The sequence below is a fragment of the Antedon bifida genome, chromosome 6 (genome assembly GCF_963402885.1).
Source record: "Antedon bifida chromosome 6, ecAntBifi1.1, whole genome shotgun sequence".
Lineage (NCBI taxonomy): Eukaryota > Metazoa > Echinodermata > Crinoidea > Comatulida > Antedonidae > Antedon > Antedon bifida.
The window spans coordinates 21,313,058-21,335,970 of NC_136231.1; the positions used below are offsets into that span (position 1 = coordinate 21,313,058).

General features: G+C 33.0%; 1 protein-coding gene across 1 annotated transcript in view; it reads left to right on the plus strand.

Annotated features, from left to right (window-relative positions):
* Nucleotides 1–1,762: 1,762 nt before the first annotated feature.
* The window catches only part of LOC144844788 (uncharacterized), a 65,650-nt gene continuing 44,499 nt past the window's right edge, over nucleotides 1,763–22,913 (plus strand). The window contains exons 1-13 of the mRNA XM_078701850.1: nucleotides 1,763–2,037; nucleotides 6,039–6,143; nucleotides 10,517–10,642; nucleotides 12,727–12,846; nucleotides 12,987–13,106; nucleotides 13,484–13,609; nucleotides 14,927–15,037; nucleotides 15,413–15,544; nucleotides 16,079–16,201; nucleotides 17,482–17,601; nucleotides 20,987–21,115; nucleotides 22,226–22,336; nucleotides 22,604–22,717. Of these exons, the coding sequence (XP_078557976.1) occupies nucleotides 1,968–2,037; nucleotides 6,039–6,143; nucleotides 10,517–10,642; nucleotides 12,727–12,846; nucleotides 12,987–13,106; nucleotides 13,484–13,609; nucleotides 14,927–15,037; nucleotides 15,413–15,544; nucleotides 16,079–16,201; nucleotides 17,482–17,601; nucleotides 20,987–21,115; nucleotides 22,226–22,336; nucleotides 22,604–22,717 (1,507 nt within the window). The 5' untranslated portion in view covers nucleotides 1,763–1,967. The remainder of the gene's footprint in view (nucleotides 2,038–6,038; nucleotides 6,144–10,516; nucleotides 10,643–12,726; nucleotides 12,847–12,986; nucleotides 13,107–13,483; nucleotides 13,610–14,926; nucleotides 15,038–15,412; nucleotides 15,545–16,078; nucleotides 16,202–17,481; nucleotides 17,602–20,986; nucleotides 21,116–22,225; nucleotides 22,337–22,603; nucleotides 22,718–22,913) is intronic.

The window sequence follows — 22,913 nt, forward strand, 5'->3', positions numbered from 1 at the left end:
TAGGTTCTGGGAAATTAGAAAGTTTGTTTATATTATATTTGTTTATATAGGAATGTTGGGGTATTCAATCAAATTGATTCAATCAGGTATAGCTAGTAGTATGCTTATTTTATTCTGGTAGGAATCGCAAAGATAGCTTACCGTACCTATTTCCTAAATTAACACTCTAAATATCTTTCTTCAAAATAGGCCTAAAAGAAAAAATATATTTATTTTCCATTTTTTTGACAAATGGGTCATAAATGAATGAAGGCTGTATCAACCCTTTTATAAACAAGGTGACCGGTTAGCTCAGTAGACTGAGAGTCGTGTTAACAACACGAATGTCGTGGGTTCTAATCCCACTCTGGTGGAATAGAGTTAATTGCGGTTCACAGAATTTTACGTCCCCCTTTCCACCACATCATGAGGCAGCAACATCAATGCATCTGATGTCGTGGAAACGACCCCAGTACTGTGGCAGAGCCTTAGTGCTGAGGCAGGGAGAGCACACCATAACATCTTCTTTTTTTGGCTTAGGCCGCTTCCTTCTTCGATCTCGTAAATGTTATGTTTAGCGACCTCAATTTTAAGAACACCCGCGTCAGAGAATAGATATTTAGACCAAAAATGTGTTATTAAAAGAACAATCGTTCTATCATTTATTTTTGTGTAAATCAGAAAATAAGAGCAACTATTGCGCAGAACAGGAAATGAAAAAAGAAGCAGATTCTTTTGCCATGATATACTGCACTGCAACGTGGGACTCAAGATCAAATGCCAAGTCCAACTTCAGCTTACACAACTTCTATATTTTTTTATTTTTTTTTTAATATGCCATTTTAATGTCACATAATAGTTATCCTCTTTGAACAAAAATTGAATTGAAAAAAAAAAATTATTTACCAAAAAAAAACTAAATTATATGAGATGGGATACGGAAATGATTAAGTTTATTAAAACTACAAAATAACCTATTCAAAGTATGATTTAATTAATCTTAATTTTTCTTGTTTTTTGGGGACAATACATCTTTAAAGATACGTTTTTGGGGGACAATACATATTTAAGTTTCGGGTCGTTTTCAATTCACAACTTTGGACCATATAAAGACTGTAACAATAAAAGGATATTCTATTCTTTTGGTTTATATACTGGTACATTGCATATAATATTAAAGTTTACCAACAATGTTTGAGATTGAGGTTGGTAATAAATTATTCAGATAATATGAAAAACTAGGCTGCTATCTGTAGCATTACGGAGTATGTCAACATACCAATGATGATCTTCTAAATAAAATATCTCCTAAAAACGTTTGATGAACGCGCAAAATAATTTATGAGCACTGTAATGTCCATTTATATTGGACAATAAATGAATCTGTATTTGTATCTGTAAATTTCATCGGTACTGAATGAATGAATTATGATTCTGCTATGTCATTATGTAGTCTTTGGTATAAATGTTAGCACCGTAGGACGTTCGACACCATTGCCGCGGCAGCATATTTTATCATCTTGTCAAATATATAAATAAAACGTAAATTCAATAGGTATTATATTGTAATGATATATTGACTTAATAGCCTATAGCATGAAAATGACATCGTATTGAATGAACCGTGGCAAGTTTTGTTTGTACAGTGAGAACGTTCATGCATTGGTGTACCTGACAAAGGCTATTGTATGCTTTAACAAAAGACTGCATTCAAATGACCGTGTACAGTATTATACGTTACTAAACGACGCGACGCAATTGCCATTATACCTGTTATTTAAAAAAATATATCAACACTTGTTGCGTCAATCGGTATCAGACTATATACAGTATACAAACGAAAATACTGGTTTCAGGATTTTATAGGCCTACCACAGGAACTGGATTCATCAAACTTAGGAGATATTTTATTTAGAAGATCATCAATGACATCTGTGTGATGCTATTTACCTATTTGTAGTCCCGTTTAACCAAATTTAGGATTTAGTATGCTGCTTACCGAATTAGGATTATTTATATTGATAGCTTTCGCCAACTTGTCAGTGATAAATGCTCAAGGTAAGTGAATACACTGAAACTAAAGGGCCTACATTGATTACCCATTTATTCTGCAAAAAAAACATCGGCTTTTAGTTTCACACCAGAGTGGTACCGTACTACTTCCGTCTGTCTCACCATGGAGGAAATACACATATAAATATATATTTCCTCCATGGTTTCACCAAGATGCATTGTATTGTATTGCATTTTGCTGTAGGCCTTGTTGTGGTATGCTGTATTATTTACCATTCAATATCACTCGGTACACGTCCTACAGCATGACTTTATTCATAGGTGAAAGAGGAAAGGGAAGATCCCCTTTAAAATTGAAAAAAAATCCTTGGCTAATTCGTAGATATTAATAATTAATAATATAATTCTTTATATTCTGAATTGGCTCATATTGCCTACTCCAATACTTTAGGTACGCATATTCTATTCAGCTATTTTCTCCATTGTTCAATGTGTAGCTTCATCACTATCTGTAGGCCTAATTGGTCTGGATACGTACAGTTACATATTGTCGGTGTATAGGCAGACCCTACTGTAGATGTATTGATGTAGGCCTATATGTCATCGATAATCGCATTAATGTTGAAATCAAACACATTCAAATTCAATGTGTTACGGTATAATATCCAGTCAAGTTGCGATTCGTTTTGTCATTTTAGAAATACCTTGGTCTTACGGTAGCAATTTATTATTCTTATAAATATCTTTAATTATGAGATTTTGTAAAGACTGTGGGTCGGTATTCCTGTGGGCCTACTGCGTTTAGTCAGCAAGGGTCCACTCCAAAACATCATCCATCCACGGAATTATATAATAACAAATATTTTAAAATGTCCAAACTAGCCTCTGACATTTTTGGTCTGATAGAAATGACTATCATGGCCTCATGTTTAATTATATTACATACATATTTAATGCTTATTATTCAATGTGATAGAAAATTACAAGGCCCCTCTTTCAGTTACAAGGCCCCTCATTTCTATAATGATCTTCCTCTATCTATCCGCAATTCCTTATCCTTTTCCTCTTTCAAAACTAGACTTATGACTTTTCTTAAAAATATGTAATCCTTTTCCAGATTTTAATTGTAAAATAGTAGATCTAAATTTTTATTTATATATATATATTTTATATTTTGCTTAATTTAACATTTCAGTTATTTTCTATTTTTCAAATTTTCTTATTATTTTTAGTCTTATGTAATCAATTTTATTTTTTTCTTTTACTTTTCTGTTCTTGTTGTTTTTTGTATATTGTATCTCTTCTGAGGGTCCCAAATGATCAGCAAATGCTGGATGGATCACCCTCATTAAATATGGTTAAAATAAAAAAAAAAATAAAATTGATAAATTCAGAGGTACTGTATTTGCGAAAATAATATATAACGAACTTCCGTCATTTGTTTTCAACCTATGTCAAAAATATATATTAGGTCTATACACAAAACAATTTGGCCCCAGTCGGTTTGACGCAATTACTGTTGAACATTAGGGAAATGGAATTGAAAATCCGATATCTTGAATAAGAGCAAATCGTTATTGATTTTAACAACGGAAAACAAAAGGAGCAATAACTATGACTAACACGGATCAATAAGAAATTCGATTTTTGAATTTGGTTTAGTTCAAGTTAGGCGTGTACTGTTGAAATCACAATGTACGCTGTTATTAGTGAGCAATATTGGTCACTTATGTTTACTGTACACCATCTGTCATCATTGGGAATGATGAATCATGGTCAATAATAATGACATGGTGTAATACACGTACTGAAATAATTAAACAAACCTCGAAAACTTTAAACAATATGAAACGAAGACAGACATATTGACCATTAATAAAGACCTACAGTACATCCGAAAAGCGACTTGATCTATCTACGTTATAATACTAATTCATTTGGTCTTTTATTTTTTTGATATTTGTACAAAGTATAAATATTCGTTATGTATACAGTAATAATCAATATCAAAAATTCCCGTGGAGTTTTTTGAGTGAATAACATCTTTCAATTTGTTAATCAATTGTTTTGAAATTAGAATTTCAATTAACTCCTTCGAATTAATAAATCTATTATCTAAGCCAAGTTTTTCGTATACCGGACCTGATCCAGTTTCTGTACAAAATAGTACATTGTAATTATCAATTTATTTCATCAATATTTCATCGTAACATGATGGATATTTCGCGCCGTCATTTGGAATAAGCATCCTCTTTAGATTAAAAATGAATAGATCAATAATGTATTTTCTAATGAACTAAAAAACTACTGTTATCGCAGTGAATAATACCATATTTTTTATTTCTTTTCTTTTGTAATAATGTTTATTATAGTTGTTGTTAAAGCATTGTTAACTTTAGAATAATGTACTGTAGGCCTACTGTACCGTTCGTAATGTTAATTCAGCACGGTATACAGCAGGCTTTTATTTAGTCTCTGCTATTTCCTAGATCCTTTTGAAATATCATGCATGCATGTATTTTTGTACAATAAAGTTATCATTTCAAATTAAATTCAATTTATTCTGGGTTTTACAATACAAACAATAACACATTATACATCACACATGCTAGACCCGGGGCACTCCAACAGCGAACTCAATCGCTTTCGATGGGACGTCCCAGGTTAAAAACTAGTATACCTGTACACACTTTTTCTATCAAAGTGTGACATGCTTTTAAGTCCTTGCACCTGGGATCTTGGATCTGGTCATATTCATGTATTAGTGTTGACCTTTCTATTTTTCTCCTTTTTATACCATACAACATCATCCACAATAACATCTTCTAGGACATATATTCAGGTGTTGTTAAAATACTCTAGATGTCTATTTGATATAAAAAGGATTATATTTTACATAGTTGTTTTTCTATTTCATTTAGTTGTAGACCTGAGACCTTGACAAAATGTATTTAAGCTTTTTTTAAAAATACCATACTCATCTTTAAAACTTTGCTAAAGATCCGTCTTTTAGGTTTGACGTTATACAGACAAACATACAAATAAATATAACCCCTTTGGCAGCGGTAATAAACCTGAATTACAGTAGGTTGTAATAACATTATCTATATATATTGTATTTGATTAAACCTTATTTAGTGAGGGTGACCCTAAACAGCATATGTTGACCACCAAAGGGCCCTCATATAAACATTATAAAAATACATATATAAAAAATCGGATGAACTACCGGTATGTTTAAAAAAATGTATACATAAATACAAAAATATAACCTACAATACTATACAAAACGTTCAGGTTTTCTTTTGGAATTGAATATTTTTTTAGAGCAGACTTAAAATTGTTTATTGATGCCACATTTCTTAGTTTTGAGGGTAGCATATTCAGGTATGTTGGTGCTCTATGGATAAAGCTGTTCTTAAAAAGTTTCGGGTTTAGGGTAAGGGACGACAAATTTCCTCTCACTGACACTTCGGGTACATCGATGATTTAGAAGTCTGGCAAGATATAGATATAAGGCTAGCTTTTAATTACCTTCATGGCTTTGTAGATTTTGTGCATTCTTTAAATTAGTTTAAACAAGGAAGAGTGACATTACTTTCACTCTTCCCTGATTTAGGACAATCAATCTTTTTCCAATAGAATAAAAACAAGAGAAATACAAGATACTTTTAGAAGATTAAAACGTAAAAATCTTGTTTGTGATGCTAAAATAATTTATACTTATGAAACAAACAAAAAAACCGAAAAGCAGATCAAACAATAAAAAGACGCATAATTAAACTACAGGAATGACGTAGACGTTAAGTCCAAATAAAATTTAGCAAAGTTTAAATTTTTAAACCATATACTGTAGTAGTAGTTCAGGTCAGCCATTGGAATATGCAGTAGTACACCACGCCTATCAAAACACTTTCTTCCTTCTGAATGACAGTTTTAAAAGCAATTCATTGGTAGATTTTAAAAGTATTTTACCGGTGCCGAATGATCCCGGAAAGAAAATAATTTTGCTCAAATCATTTTATTTAAACTTATTTTATTTGCAGCGTGTGACAGTTCGCCTTGTGTAAATGGAGGGACATGTCAAGATATAGTACAGTTCTACATCTGTTCATGTCCTGATGGATTTCAAGGAACAAACTGCGACGACGGTAAGACATATTCAACTTAGTTCAAAGTAGTAAAGTTTAAAATAGCGCTGTAGTATATAGGTCTACTGTTATAAAAACAAAATTACATTGTTGGTAAATTTGTACTACCTATAATGTGAATTACATCCGCCTAAAGAATAAACATCCCCGATCAGTTTCAATGTATTGACAGCGTATGGTCGCTGTCATTACTGCTTGACTATCGGTTCAAATTGAACCGTATTTTCATTACTTTTATTTGATTCTATATGTCGTCTAGTCCTGCATTTGTTTTGTGGATGTCATTTTTATTCAGATCGTCTTGTATTTGTATGTAATTTGAGAATTTTAAGCGAGATTTACTGACTTTAGTTTTGCCAAGTGACTTAGCCCCAGTGTGTTACAACAATAGAGAACTATTCAAGTGAACGACGACAGTGTGCATACTATGCCGCCTGGAATGTCTACGAATAACACTACAAATACAGGGGTGGCTAGATACATACCTTGCCTTCGTGAGTATGAACTACATTGTAATCAACCTTGCTGTGTTAAGAATAAAAATAGAAGAAAGAAAAGAGCGGGTAGAAAACTGAGACGTAAAATTAAAGTACAAATAACTACTAGGAGGCTTAATAGGCCTAACCATCAGAAACGTTTCCAATGTCAACATAATTTAATCAGTATTAAGACAGAACCAAAGACAAAAGTATTTTGCCCAAGCCCACGAATTTTTCTATCCAATGCCAGATCACTAAAGAACAAAGTTGATGAGTTTGAAACTAAGATTTTGAAACTTGGCATCGATGTAGCTGTTATTACTGAATCCTGGCTGAATGATCAAACTGAAGCAATAGCTAACATTCCTCGATACACTTGTATTACCAAGAATAGAAACGAACGTAGTGGCGGGGGAATCGCTTTGTTTGTAGCAGAAAAGTTTTGTGTGAATACTATCGACGAGCATCCTTTATGTAACTACGAATGTTGTTGGAGGAAAATAATGTTACCTACTACTGGCAGAACGTCGCAAAACTTTTACATTGGGGCTGTTTATTACCCACCATCAGCAGAAGGTAGTGAGGATTTGTTAAACCATCTAATACAGACAGTTGATTCTATTCGCACCAAAGACATGTCTACACCTATTATCATATTGGGTGATTTTAACGACTTAGACACTGACCAACTCACGTCTAGTCTTGCCTTAACCCAGATCGTTAATTTTCATACACGTGGGACGTCTCTTCTTGATAAGATCTTTATGAGCCATCCTGAACATTATCACCTTCCAGAACGCCATGCGCCTTTAGGGCGTAGTGATCATAATTCTATCGTCGTCATGCCACTCAATGAGATCATACAATCAAAATACGTTCACATAAAATTGAGACCTTACGCCGACTCTTCAGTTAGAAGCTTTGGTCAGTGGATAACCAGCCATGGTTGGGATGAGGTATTTGACGCTGATACCTGTAGTGGTAAAACTGATGCGCTTACGCTATCACTGAGAAGTGCTTTCAATCATAGTTTCCCAATTAAGAGTCTTCGTAAACGTATTGCTGACCGACCGTGGATAACCACTAAAATAAGACGCCTGCTGGATAAAAGACAACAAGCATATAAACGAGTACCGGAAAACGAATGGAAAAGGCTAAGAAACTGTGTACAAAGAGCTATCAAAACTGCTAAGGAATCATTTTACAAGGATAATATTAGAAGTCTTAAACTTAATAACCCTGCAAAATGGCACAAAAGCGTACGTAACTTGTGCAACTTTAAAAATAAACCAAACATAAAGTTTTCAGGTGAATCTTATACTGAATCAGCGATAAAAATGAATGATTATTTTGCCTCTATATGCTGTCAACTACCGCCATTAGATTTAAAAGCTTTACCAGCCTTTTTACCGGCTGAAAGCCCCCCACCTACAATCTTTTCAGGCCAAGTTCTAAAAATATTAAGTAAACTAAATGCCAGTAAGTCAGGTCATCCTGACGACCCCCCTATTAAATTAATTAAAGAATTTAGGGATGAAATATCTCCAGTATTAGCTGATGTATTTAACGCCTGTCTCTCTGAGGGAGTTTTCCCCGAGATCTGGAAATTAGCGACTGCAATACCTATCCCTAAAGTTAGCAATGCATCATCACTACAGGACCTGCGTCCTATATCACTGACACCAATTTTTGCCAGAGTTTTTGAATCGTTTATTGTTTCATGGATTTCAGAGGACATTAATGGACTGCTAGATAAAAAACAATTTGGATGTCAAAAAGGCTTCTCAACAGTACATTACCTTATTGACTTAATCAATACGGTTGTTAGTGATCTGGAAACTAGTGGTACTTTTTTTAATATATGTACGATTGATTTCGCTAAAGCGTTTGATCGAGTCGATCATACCATTGTCATTAGTAAGCTTATCCATTTGGGTGTGAGGTCATCTCTTATTCCCATCATCTGCAGCTTCCTTACAAATCGTAAAATGAACACCAAATTCAATAACTGTACCTCGCCTTATAAAGAAATAACATGTGGTGTCCCACAAGGAACCAAACTGGGACCAATATTATTCCTAATCTTAATCAATGATATCTCCACGGGAAGCTGCAGGGGATGGAAATATGTAGATGACCTTACACTCGGAGAATCCGTTAAATATAGGAAACAGCAATCTATGCAATCAAGCCTAGACGATGTGACTAATTGGTGCCAAGTTAACAATATGATCCCCAATCCCAAGAAATGTAGTATAATGAGGATTAATTTTTTATTAAGGGAGTTACCGCCTCCTAGCTTCTCTCTTAGTGGCACTGAACTCCAGGTTGTGAAGCATATTAAGCTATTGGGAGTTCTGATCCAAGACGACTTGAGGTGGAATTTACATGTTAATGAAATAATTACAAAGGCTTCCCGTAGGTTATTTACACTCTGTATTTTACGTAGGGCTAATGCCCCAGTTGACGATATGAAATGTATTTATTTGAGTTACATTCGGCCTATATTGGAGTACGCCTGCCCTGTATGGCATGGTGCCATTACACAATTTCATACCCAACTTATTGAAAGGGTTCAAAAAAGGGCCCTAAAAATTATTCTTGGCCTTAATTACATTTCATATGAATTAGCTTTAGAATTTTTAAATTTACCTTTGCTAAAAGTCAGGCGTGATAATCTTGTACTGACTTTTGGCAAGAAGATGTCGAATTCAGACAAGTTCAGTTATTTGCTCCCCCCTATCCGTAGTATTCCTCGTGTTCTCCGAAGCAACGGCAAGGTCAAATATCAACAATACAAACCGAGAACCGAAAGATTTAAAAATTCACCAATCCCTACAATAATTAATTTGCTAAACAATAGTTCATGAGCCAAAGAGTCAGAGTGATATTGTTGTTATTTCATTTTATTACATCCTTTTTATTGTTATATAAGTATTGTATAGTAATTTTGTAAATGCAACGTTTTTAGCCTTGCGGCTACCTGTTGTAAGTTTTATACCAGAATAAATAAATAAATAAATAAATTCATATTCAAATAATCCTACAGTAACTCACGGCTTACAGTACTGTAGCCACAGATGTCACCAGAATTAATTGTACTGGTTATTTCTGTATGGTTAAAGTTAAATTCAGATATTTAAATTATTTATTTATTTTTATTTTTCATACCTAAAACAAAAGAATTTTTAAAAGTTTTCATGCTGCTGTAGAACTATAAGATTATCATCTATGCTGCCTTTGATGAAAAAAATATTTCCACACGTCCAATCAATGACGTCATGATTAGTAAGAGCAATAATATTGTTACAATACGATTTTATTGTTTTTATTGATCATGACGTCATTTGATTGGATTTAAAAAAATATTATTTTTACCAAATACAACTTATCATATCTAGAAGGAAAACTTTTCTAATTTCTTTGTTTTATCCAAGAAAAATCTATGTTTATCTATTTATCGTCGATCGTTATCGCCCTAGTGTAAATGGGCCTATAGAACATTCATGGATCGATGTTTGGTAAAAGATTGCCCCTGCCTTTTTTTTCCCGTTGACACTTCGAATCGAATTGTCTTTGGAAGTTGCCGCGACCGGTCTTCAAGAAGTGCTTGTCACACGGCAAGCACACTTTTCCTTAAATATTACTTCGAAGTAACGCCACGGCAGATCAATTCCACAGCTCGCGGGTTGTCAGCGTGTCCACCATGGCACAAACCATGGATGTGCGTATGCAATTTTAGGAAATATGAAGGGAAAATTTGTAGTCACCGGCCCGCTGTCTGTATAAATCCGCTTAATCATTTGGGCTTTCTTAGCAAAAACTACGGTTTGAAATAGCACGCAGATATATTCATATTGATATCCTTTGTTTCTATTTCTTCTTACTGGACAGTAATTGGAAACGTTGATCTGTGTAGTACAAGATCAATTCAGTGTATAAATGGTGTTTGTAATCAGGATAATATCGAAGGAGATTGCATCTGCTCCGCAGGGTATACCGGTCAACACTGTGGCGAGGGTAAAGCATCCCTAATACAAATACATTATTTCTTCTTTTTTTCGGAATGCTTTTCTGGTTTTTGTTTTCTTTATTTGGTTATTGTTTTTGCTACCTTAAATTATTCCATGCAAATAATATTATCACTGGTGGTACAGTATCATCGGGTAAGATTTACCATTTGAACACATACTGTACATAGGCTACAGTACCAACACTACTGTATAATACCACATAATGACACAATTCTATCTGAATTTGCAAAAGCCAATAATAATTCGTATCTATATTCAAATTACAATTTCATCACCAATTTATATTTATTATGGGTGCAAATGATCCCGATATCATCAAGCCAGTTATGAAGTATGTATGTTCGGCGTTTGAAAGGCTCTCGACTATTCAGGCCTCCACCTGATACTGAGCGACCTTTATGCAACATACATGTTCATTGAATGCTTTATTATTGCTTTTTCCTTTATATCTTTGTTTATTTTGTAAATGTTGTTGTTAACCATACCTTGATGTTAAGGTGAATGTTAATAAATTTGAAAATTTGAATTTGTATTTCCTCACGAACATTTTCATTTAAATGCATGTTTTCTCGCCATATTTTTATTAATTTTTTTGCATGTTTTGCATTTTTGGTTTGGTTGAATTTTACTTTATTTTATACTTTATATTGGTAATATAATATATATATTTTTAATAATACATTTTTATGCTATTAATAATATAACTACCTTTCTTTTTTCAAAAAATTGCATTAATCTACAACTACAGTAATGCATGTTGGTTTATGTACAGTATCACAGTAGAATTGCAAAGTGTAGCATTTTAAGTTTACAGCAAACAGCAGCTATTTCGTTCTATTTCGAAATAATTGAATTAAACAGAAGGTATCTTGGTCTTTAAAAGCAAATATCGGGCAGCTCTGCTTCAACCTGGTCACACTAATTTAGAAACTGCAATACTGTACATAAATGTAGGCCTAATCAAAGCAATAATATTTTGAAAATACACGCATGAAGGCCATCTTTATTTAACCTAAAAGTTGTAGCATGTGACGAATGTGACGTTTATCTTAGGCCTACAGTATTTGGCCTAGAACTTTACTTCTTCCTGCACAGAACAACTCAAGCCTAAATGATCCACTTGTAAAGCAGCATCATGCTCATTATGTTTCTGTTTTTGTTGTTCACGTATTGAATCGTGCTTTCACAATGCGAACAATGGCAAACACAGCATTTCAAAATGGCAACTGATAGCTTCTAATCGATCGATACTCGGTAAAATCAAACGTTGTTATTATTGCAGACGGATCAGGCAATATAGGCCTAATCATTAATCTGGCTGAAGTACACGGATGATTGTACACTTCGGTTTATCGCATTTTTACTGTTTCAGAATAAGTTAACAATCAAAGAAGCCTTCTGAATTTAAAAACAATTTAAAAAATAATAAATTAGTAATAATATGCCGAATACCGGCAATAGGCCTATATCTATAAATGATGATAATTACAAAAACCAGATATATATATATATATATATTATAATATACATTTAACAATACAATTTGACAGTATGATTTAAATATCGTTTCAAATTAATTAATTAAATTTCAGTATATCACCGGGCGGTTTAGAATTAATGTTCTTTGCATGATTTGTTTATATATATATATATATATACACAAACACAAGAGGCAAAGAACATTAATTCTAAACCGCCCGGTGATATACTGAAATTTAATTAATTAATATATATTGTAAGCCTAATGATGCTTTTGGTTACAACTCTGTCTACACTTAGAATTTGACAAAATATGGTAGTGGTATGACGTCATTGTCTATGTATATATGACCACATCATGTTTTGTGTCACATAAAGTACGATAGTGTAGACAAAGCTTCATACTTTCTATCTTTCTTTGGAATGCTTGTAGAGATTTAGAGGTGCATGATGAGCCAAATGTCATTTAATCATTAACAAGATATCTTTGTTAATTTGTTAGAGATATATCAATTCAATTATTATTGATTAACTATAACATCCTCTTACAAATGTTGTTGTCAAATTAACATTTTGATGTTTTCTCTTTAGTAATAACGGCATGTACGAATAATCCGTGTTTAAATGGTGGTGTATGCATTTTACAAACTGGTACAAGTGGGTATACCTGTTCTTGTCCTGCTGGATTTACAGGAGACGAATGTCAATCAGGTAAGTCTGCGTACGCACACAAACTGGACGCTTTTAAAGCAACTATATAACCGAATTATCTATCATTTCAGTTACAACACACAATGCTCATGATGTCGTTTAAATGGTTTAGTTATATTTTCCTTTTTTTTTATTTCAAGCGGATGGACCTTGTGGAAGTAGTCCATGTCAAAACGGAGGAACATGTAGTGCTTTCAATACCGGTAACTTCTATGCATGTGTCTGTACTGCAGATTATATTGGAACTAACTGTGAAACAGGTAGGTATATACTATTATGATCACAAGAAAAAACGCACCACAGTGATCTTTTCATGGAATGAGATAATTATGGAACTTTTATTGTTATATTTAATTATTTTTTGTTATAATTTACTCTATTATTAACGAGGATGTTGATGTGTATTGTGTTTCACCAATTAATCAATCATGACATCCTTAGACGACATAGATAGAATTTCATCAGCACACCAAGTTTTATACTGCATTTTATTAATTAACCTTATTATTAATTTATTGTATGGGTGTAAGTGTGAGTCGCTTGAATAACCGTGTGTCACTAAATAAAACCAGAACTAACATATTATTTGATTAATTACTGTTATATGGTTACCCTTCGCTGTTTATGAACTTTGCAGAAGACCCATGTACATCTGATCCCTGTCAAAATGGAGGAACCTGTATAACATTTGCTATAACTGATTCATTCGTATGCTTCTGTACGGATGGGTTTTCTGGCTCAACCTGTGACATCTCGGGAGAGGGTAACATTGGCTGGCTCAACAGTTTAATTTATTTCATTAATGCATGTCTACATTTTTTCTTTCTTTTGTTTTGCTTCTCTTTTGACATTTTGGATATTCTTTCAGTATTAAATCAGAAGAAGCGCATGCTGTATCAATTTGAACTGGAGCATTAGGGTTTTTTTAGTCATTCTTATTCAAAACTCTGCTTTTATTTATACTATACTTCTTTTAATTGCTTTTTTAAATGATTGACTTATTTGTTATTTATTAACTCGATACACCGTGTATTAAAACTAAATAGTTATTATAGTTATGGACATCAAATCAAGCTTCTAGCAATATCTTTCTGTATACTGTCTGTCATCTTCTATAACTTTTAGTATTATTAATAAACTTGCTGGTTACTTTTTTCTAAAAAAAACTCTAAATACATATGGCATAATCATGGAAAAAAGAACACAACGAATCGGCGGTGAGATCAAACGATAATCAAGCGCGCTTGCCTATGATAAAGCACTGCAAAACAACCAATCAGTATAATGTCATGACTAAAGACTATTAGTACTGTATACCACATTCTTTAACATTAATGTCGGCAAATCATAATAGGTTTACTATTTCACATTACAGCCTAAACATCTTCTCTGGTTATTTCCATACAAAATAAAGCAAAAGACAAGTTATTAACTGAATCTGTTTAATTTGTATTTATTTATTTATTTATTTTATTTAAAACATATTTATACAGGATAAAAACTATCTCAGGTATAGATGTATCGCCTACTTTACATAATGGTCCAGTTAAATGACATTTATAGGTCAATATTATCAAATTCGCTCTTCCTCTTTTTACATTTCGACGCTTTCGTCGGTAGGCCTAATATCGATTGCAGTTAAATCGTTAATAGGAAATTCTTCGTCAGGAACATCACTAACATTTGCTTCTGCAATATTGTTTGGTCTCGGATCGCTTGTCGGCAAGAGCTATGTGGAACATTTGATCTCAGATTGAATCAAGTCCCTTTTCCATGATTTATATTTTAGGCCTATATATTTTCATATCGTTTACTCTACTCAGGTCTTTCTGAGATTTATTCTATTGTTCTATATAGGCTGTCCATTTGGAAAAAAAAATATTTTCTATATTTTATATTCAATCATCAGAATTAAATTGGTATACAGTATTAGTGATTATTATTTGTTGGTATGGGTTTTTTTTATTTTGCTGCATGTTGTTCTTTTATTTGTTCTCGAGGTTCAAGGATTTTTAGTACTTTATTACACTGATTTTTTTGAAGACGTGTATATACTAACCGGCTTTATTTACTTCTATAGGAGATCCCTGTTTTGAAAATCCGTGTTTAAATGGAGGGGATTGTGAAAACGATAATGGTATTGCCGTATGCAAATGTCTTACTGGATTCTCTGGTGACAATTGCCAAAATTGTAGGTCTTACTTGAAACTAGATTTTCAAATGGCCAAATAGTATTTTCTCTGAAAACAGAATAACCATGCTTATACCAAATTATACGGTTTAATAATTCAATTTTAATAAAAATAAAAAAAAAAAAGAATCTTGAAAACTAAAAAGTAAAATACATTTTCCAGCCTCTAGTACTAGTAGTGTTAATATTGCAATAATAATATGGCAAAATAAAATGTGTTTTTTTTTAATATCAGCCAAATTGTTTAACGAAAGAAAAAAAAAAAAATAATAAAGAGCACAATCAAGATATATATTTCTAAATAAATTTCAATTATAAAATAAACATAAAAAGCTAGGTCTTAAAAATATTAAACATTATTGTTCTTGATTTCAGTTGGTGGAACACCCGCTACAAACATATGCATTGATAACAATCCTTGTTTAAATTTGGGTACTTGTATATTATTACTTGATGGATATGAATGCTTGTGCCGCCCTGGTTACTTTGGCGACAACTGTGAAACAGGTATTAAAGCCCCCTTCACCCATAAAAATATCATTATTTTTTTTATATATATACTCAGAAATTAAGGGGGAAAACATTTCCTCTCCATTCCAAACTAGTTTATCTTAAACTAATGAGAGAATTTAAAATTATTGAGAGAATTTGAAAGAATTTGGTCTCTTTGTTTCAAAATGATTATGTTAAGAGAAAATACATTACCGTATATAACTTTAGGACATCTGCATATCAAGCAGGAGGTTCCGGCTTAGAATCTCGGTTGGGGCAAATTGTTTTCCATTCTCACAGATTTCCTCGCCTTAACTGTTAACAAATCAAATCAATAATCTAGAGTATATCACCGGGTAGTTTAAAGTTTAAGTTTTCATATCTGATCAAAAGGAAAACACTCACCGTTTTAAGATGATTTTATAAATATAAGTATCGTACGGTAAATAATCTGCTTTGTATCTGTAGCCAAAAACATTCAAACAATTACACAGTAACATTAACCGTTGATGTGAAAATTAAATCTTGCTTTGATCTTACTTTCTGTAGCCCTTGCTTGTTTGGCTAACCCTTGTTTGAACGGAGGAATTTGTGAAAGTAATAGCAACATCGTCGCTGGCTACACTTGCCAGTGTTTTGGAAACTTTGAAGGAGACAATTGTCAAACGCCAAGTAGGCTTAAAGCTTCGTCATTTCAACTTTTATTCAATTGTTTTTTCTGGTGAAATCAGTGCATGATACTCAGGCCTGTTGTATATTTTCTTCTTCTTTTATGTCGGAGCATTCTTCTCTAAGCTTAGTATAATGTTGATCTAAAATCTACCGTACATACTATAACGTTATTCAATATCATTATTTTTTAATTGAATAACATTTATTGTTTTCTTGTAAATCTGTGGGTATTGTTTCGGAAAAATATCTACAAATAGTTTCTTCCAGTTTTGTGCCAAGCTCCACTTTTCATCTTTTATTCTAAATTGTTTGTCTGGTGAAAGCAGAGCAATCGGGCTTATATACATGTATTTTACTTTTCTTACTTGGTGACTAAGAAGTATTTACTTTACAAAGATGGGTTTGAGTCGACATGTAGGCCTATACTGTACATTATTCTATCTTTCTTATTTTCACAGGGCTTGAATCAACATTTAAAATTTAGGCCTATAGAAAAATGTGTTTTATTTTTTTCATATGAATGTTTGAGTAATGTTTCTAAAGAATCTTTACAAAAGTTATCCTACAAATTTCTTTTACAAATAAATGTTATTAGGAGCAATGCTATACTATGCATTTGAGATTGTGTATGAGAAGATCATATATATTCCGTTAAATGTATCCTTTTGTACAGCAAGCAATTCTGTGGGAGTATTTTTTTTTTTGGAAAATAATAATTTATAGAACAAAAATTTTGACTAGGTGTTATTTATTATCATTTAGAGGATAATAACAACAATATAACTGTTGACTTTTATTTATAATGTAATTGTGTGCTACATTGTGGTGACGTGTTATCTAGATAAACATACTAACTCTGAAAATGAATGTGAGAAATAAAAATGTGATATTCTGGTACGGTAGCGCGGCGAGTTTTGTTTGTCGTTGATTACGTGATATGATAAAAACCCTGGAATTTGAGAAAACCAGGGTCAACCTAAGTGAACTAAATCACTGCAGCTGAGCCGATTCTTCTTGAGAAATAAAATTATAGTACCGGTATAGAGTATAGTATTGTTATATAACATATTTAACTGTTTTTATTTATTTATTTGTATTGTTTCGTTTATGTTCATGTTTGCGACGATATGACTGCTGATACTAACAATTTAAGTCCCTCAAATTATCGAACACAAACGTGTTAATTCACTGTATATTTGCTACAACTAAAAGGTATTTGAAAATAGTATATTTGCCTTTTTTTACATTTTTATAATTCGTTTTTTAAACTTTATTTGCAGTACTTGTTCTAGATGCTTGCGATAGCGAACCGTGCCTGAATGGTGGTATTTGTAATGACATCAACAATGGTTACACTTGCATATGCCAATTAGGTTGGTCTGGAACCCAGTGTCAAACGGGTAAGATTTCATATTATTATCTTACAAAAAAATACTGTTACAAAGGAAAGCAAAATGAGAAATCTCTTGTAAATGCTAATCTATAACAAAAGAATGAGTAGCCTATGTTCTTTTGTATAAGTTTGGAGAAATAGAAAAATTTCGATTGTTAACATTGGTAATAATGCCTCCAAACTCCAAACCGTAATATTTATTTATTTATTTATTATTATTACTTGTATAGCGCACATTTATACAACATTCAATTATAATCAGCGGCGCTTCACATCAATTAGTATCATAACATTGTTTGAAATATAGTTCCTTTAACTGTTTTTTAAACTGATTATAGTCGTCTAAGTGTTTAATGTGACTTGGTAAACTGTTCCAAATTTTGGGTCCTGCTACGGCAAACGAACGGTCAGCAAATGTCTTCCGTTTAATTCGTGGGATTGTCAGGTTAACATTGCTGGTGCTTGAACGTGTACTGCGAGAAACATTCCGCACAGTAAGAATATCTCTCAGGTAACTTGGAGCGGAACCTTTAAGCGAACGCCATACCAGACACGCTATTTTGAATTGACATCTATGAGACATCGGAAGCCAGTGCAAAGATCGCATGGCGTTAGTTGCACTGTCATACCATGGAGGAAAAAATAATTTATTTTTTCCTCCATGGTCATACTGACCTTTTACCGACAATTATTTTCGCAGCTTGGTACAGTAACCTTTTCATTGGAGCAAGGGTATTATCAGGTACACCATAATACAATGCATTGGCGTAATCAATATTAATATTTAAAACATTTCAACAAACAAGGAAAAATGTAATAATTAAGCCACTGTATTGAACAACCATACCAGCATGTGAATCTAGTTACACAATTTTTTTATGGATGATAATTAATGTTAATAAAGCATACTAACTGAAACATAAGACCATACCAGCATGTCTATGTATATAATTCAATTGTTAATTAATACATCACATTAATAACACATCTTACCTGTGTAAGGCCTACATAAAGTGTGGATCCGTTAAAGAACCCGCGATTCAGTCATGTTTGTAGTAAACAGAAAAGTTACATTTGTCACGTTTTATTTTGGTTTGCTTTACTTTACTGGGCGTTGTCAACAAAGTTCCACCAAACCGAATTTTGTAATTTTCCTCGCCGATGACCTAGGCTTCGGGGATCTTCAATCTTATGGTAACGCAATATCAACTACACCAAACATTGATGCCTTAGAAAAACATGGACTGAAGTTTACACAATTTTATAGTGCGGCACCATCGTGTAGTCCGTCGAGGGCCAGTCTCCTAACAGGAAGATATGCAGTTCGCTCGGGTATATGGACGCCTCCAGATGGTAACTATTCCGTATTTACGCAATCAACAACTGGAGGATTACCTCATGAAGAAGTCACAATACCAGAGATGTTAGCTAAGCAAGGTTACAAGTCTGCTCTTATTGGTAAATGGCATCTTGGTGTTGGACGCCACAAAGAATTTCTTCCTTTACGTCATGGTTTTGATGAGTATTTCGGGATACCTTATTCACAGTATGATTGTCCTTGCATCACATGTTTCTATCCCAAAGACGACTGCACCTCATTATGTTTAGACGATGCTGCTCCTTGTCAGCTGTTGTCTGGAGACACAATCATTGAGCAACCAGTAGATTTAACCGTTTTAAGTGCCAGGCAGGCAAGGACAGCACGTAGTTGGATTAAAAAATACTCTTGCACAGACACTCCATTTTTTCTTATGTACTCATTTTTCCATCCGCATACTCCTCATTTTGCTGGTAAAGAATTTAGAAATTCTACAAAAGGCGGTGTTTACACGGATTCTGTGGCGGAACTAGATTGGCAAGTAGGAGAAGTGATGGATGAACTAAAGAAAAGCGGAGTGATTGAAAATACATTGATCATTTTCACATCAGATAATGGACCAAGTATAGGCCTATACGAAGAAGGTGGTTCCTCCGGCGTCATGGCTTGTGGTAAAGGTTCCCCCTTTGAAGGTGGGACACGTGTTCCTACAATAGCATATTGGAAAGGTAAAATTTCTAGTGGAATTTCAACACAGTTTTTTAGTCATCTTGACATCTGGCCAACACTCCTTACTCTCAGTGGTTCTTCACCAGAGGACTTCGACGTCACACTGGATGGTTTTGATTTTTCTGATGCAATTCTAAATAATGGAAAGACTATGCGGAATTCTATGCTTTATTATGTATCTAGTAGTCTACCAGTTGCTTTTCGAAATGATAAATATAAAAGTATTAATGAGCATTTCCCTAAAAGAGATTGTCAATCTATTGAAGAAATCATGAATTTTCCACTTTTGTTTGACCTCCTTCTTGACCCCAGCGAGCGTAATAACTTGGGAAATTTAACTGAATACAAGTTTATCCTACTCGAAATTGAAAAACTATGGATAACTGAAGCGGAAAAAATTCAGATCAGAGGGAGTGTGTTGTTGGATTCTGATGATAGTATTCAACTTTGTTGCGATCCAGGGTGTGAACCTTATCCTGAATGCTGTAGCTGTCCCTCGAATTACACAACTGAAATGTTTCCATTAACGGAGAATTGTAACCTTCAACCATTACCATTGAGTAAAATGCAGAATATAAGAAACACGTGTTAAAATACCTGAGTAATATTCACCAGGTATTTGAACATTATGGCCTAAGAGGAAACAGTTGATAGGATAGAAAATGAAATATTACATTAATTGCATTCTTAATTTTTGGCAATTATTATCAATTCGGGCGTTAATTAAGAAATTTGTTTATGAATTATAATTATTTGTAAGCCTGTTCTAATAACATTTAGTTGTTTCTGATTCAATGTTTACAATAGCTAAGTACAGAAAATTATCATCACTATGTCATTGCATCTATTTTCGGCATACTATATTAGATTCGGATCCAATGTTATTTGTAAGTAGATAGGCCTACAATTGAATAGGCTGCTAAAATTACGATATGAGGAGTATAAGCATATAGAGTATCTGACGATGACATATCGTGCATCACCGAAATGTTTGAAAGCCTGCAGTAAGAAATTACATAATACCAGTCAGGTTAATTATAGAGTTATTTTTGGACGACGAAGCTCTCTAAATGGTACCCAATCCTTTTGTTCGTCGTTCTGCCGTACAATAGGCCTATGCTATGTAGATTTTTTTTTAATATATATTTTAGAATTTCAATATTATCAATAATATCTTTTTTAAATGTTGCTTTTCATTATTATAATCCAAACAATGTGATTTTTTCTTGTATGATAAAATAAAGAATGGCATACTTGTAAATGTAAGCCTAAAATGGCGACAATGATGATTAATACAATAATTACTAATGGTAACCATATTTGCTGGCTCGTTATTTATTTCTAGGCCTGGCTTGTGTTCCTAACCCTTGTTTAAACGGAGGTGTTTGTAGCGATGATAGTAGTAGTGTAACAGGTTTCAAGTGTGACTGTTTAGTAAACTATGAAGGAGAAACATGCCAAACACCTATTCAAAGTAACAGTTTACACGTTTCTTTCTAATTTTTTTTTATTGTCCCTCCTTTTCGTTTAATTATTATTAAAAGGCATGTGATGCATGGTGGTAATGGTTTTATTCTATAACATGACTTTTGAATTTTTATGATCTGGTAGACGACTCACAAAATACAATTTTTTAATACTTATTATATCACTATCATATTTTCAATACATTAGATACATACATCAGAGGCAACAACTAATTGTAGTATTTCAACAAACTTCCGTCACACAATCAATATACAGTATAATGATCGATGTTAGAAATAAAAGACAATGATGGAATGTGTCAATAGATGGAGTAATCTAATTCCTAAACGGTATAACTGGTTTAAGCAAACTAATAAACACACTTAAACAAACAAGTGTGTTTTTGGTAGGCATACATTCGGGTTAGCGGTACACTTTATGTATTTCTATAATGGAAGCACTGCTAAGTGAGGTTTAGAATGTCTCGACCTCCATTTTTCGGCAAGTTGCTTTCAACCCTTTACTTGTATGGAAACAAAATGAGACCTGTTTATATTGAAAACTCTAAAAAAAAGAACTCCGTTTTTTAGAATCGGTATAAGAAAAGATCGCAATGGTAAAATTACTAAACAAAAACCTTTTTAAAAATCGTTCGAGAAATCGAGAAATACCGTTTAAATTACGGTATTTAAATCGGTATTCTCTTCCTTGTAGAAACGAGTCCATAGTGTACCGCAAACCTGACATTTCCAGTGTTTTTTTTATCGCCATGTAAAAAAATCATGTTCTTACTTACTTTCTGGTCAGTGTTGAATTGAATACATAGGCAGATTGCCATTATTGTTTATACTTTTCTCATTTTATTCTATTTGGGAACTTAACTTTTTTGTTCAATGACTGAGATGAGATAACCTGTATTTTTTTTCCTTTTTTTACTTAAATTGTTATTACAAATATTAACTAAAACAAAATGTTACAACAATTCAACAGATGGCGAAAAATCATCATCATTGATGAAATTTGACAATCATGTCGCACATCTTTGGCGTCAGCGTAAATGTGTGTGTGTGTGATGTTACCATTATAATCTATTGTTATTATCATTATATTTAACCAGGTGATACATGTGCTAGTGATCCATGTCAAAATAATGGAGTATGCAGTAATTTCAACACATTCTTCGTTTGTGTCTGTGTAGATTCGTGGACTGGAACTACATGCACAGAAGGTAATATAAGTGTATTTCATTAACACAAAACATAGAAAAGAAGCCCATTTTAAAAACAGCCCTCCAATTTATTTTGCCCCATTATAGTCTATTTCTGTAAATGGGGATGTTATAATTCGATGAAAATAGAATGATTACGTTAAAAAAAATAAAGATTGCATATTTTGCAGGGTTAATGAGTTAAGTAGCGTGTACATTAGCATTGATCCCCGAATACCAATTCACTTATGTACTAATACAATAGTTATTGTCTTCATTGATAAACAGGTAGCTGCAATACCTCTCCGTGCTTAAATAATGGGGTTTGTACAGATGGAGATGACGGTGCCTCATTCACATGTGACTGCCCTATTGGTTTTATAGGTGACACATGTCAACAAGGTAAACAGGCCTACAAATAAGTGTATTACTCTTTATTATTTCTTTTTTTTTTGGTGGGCCTTCGTTAAGCTGCAGTCAGATAACGAATGATGGAATACATACACATACAACTGGTATATCAACTGAATTCCAGAATGGCTATTTTTTAACTAGGCTATTAGTGTTTTTAAATAAGTTTGTTTTACTATAAAACGCA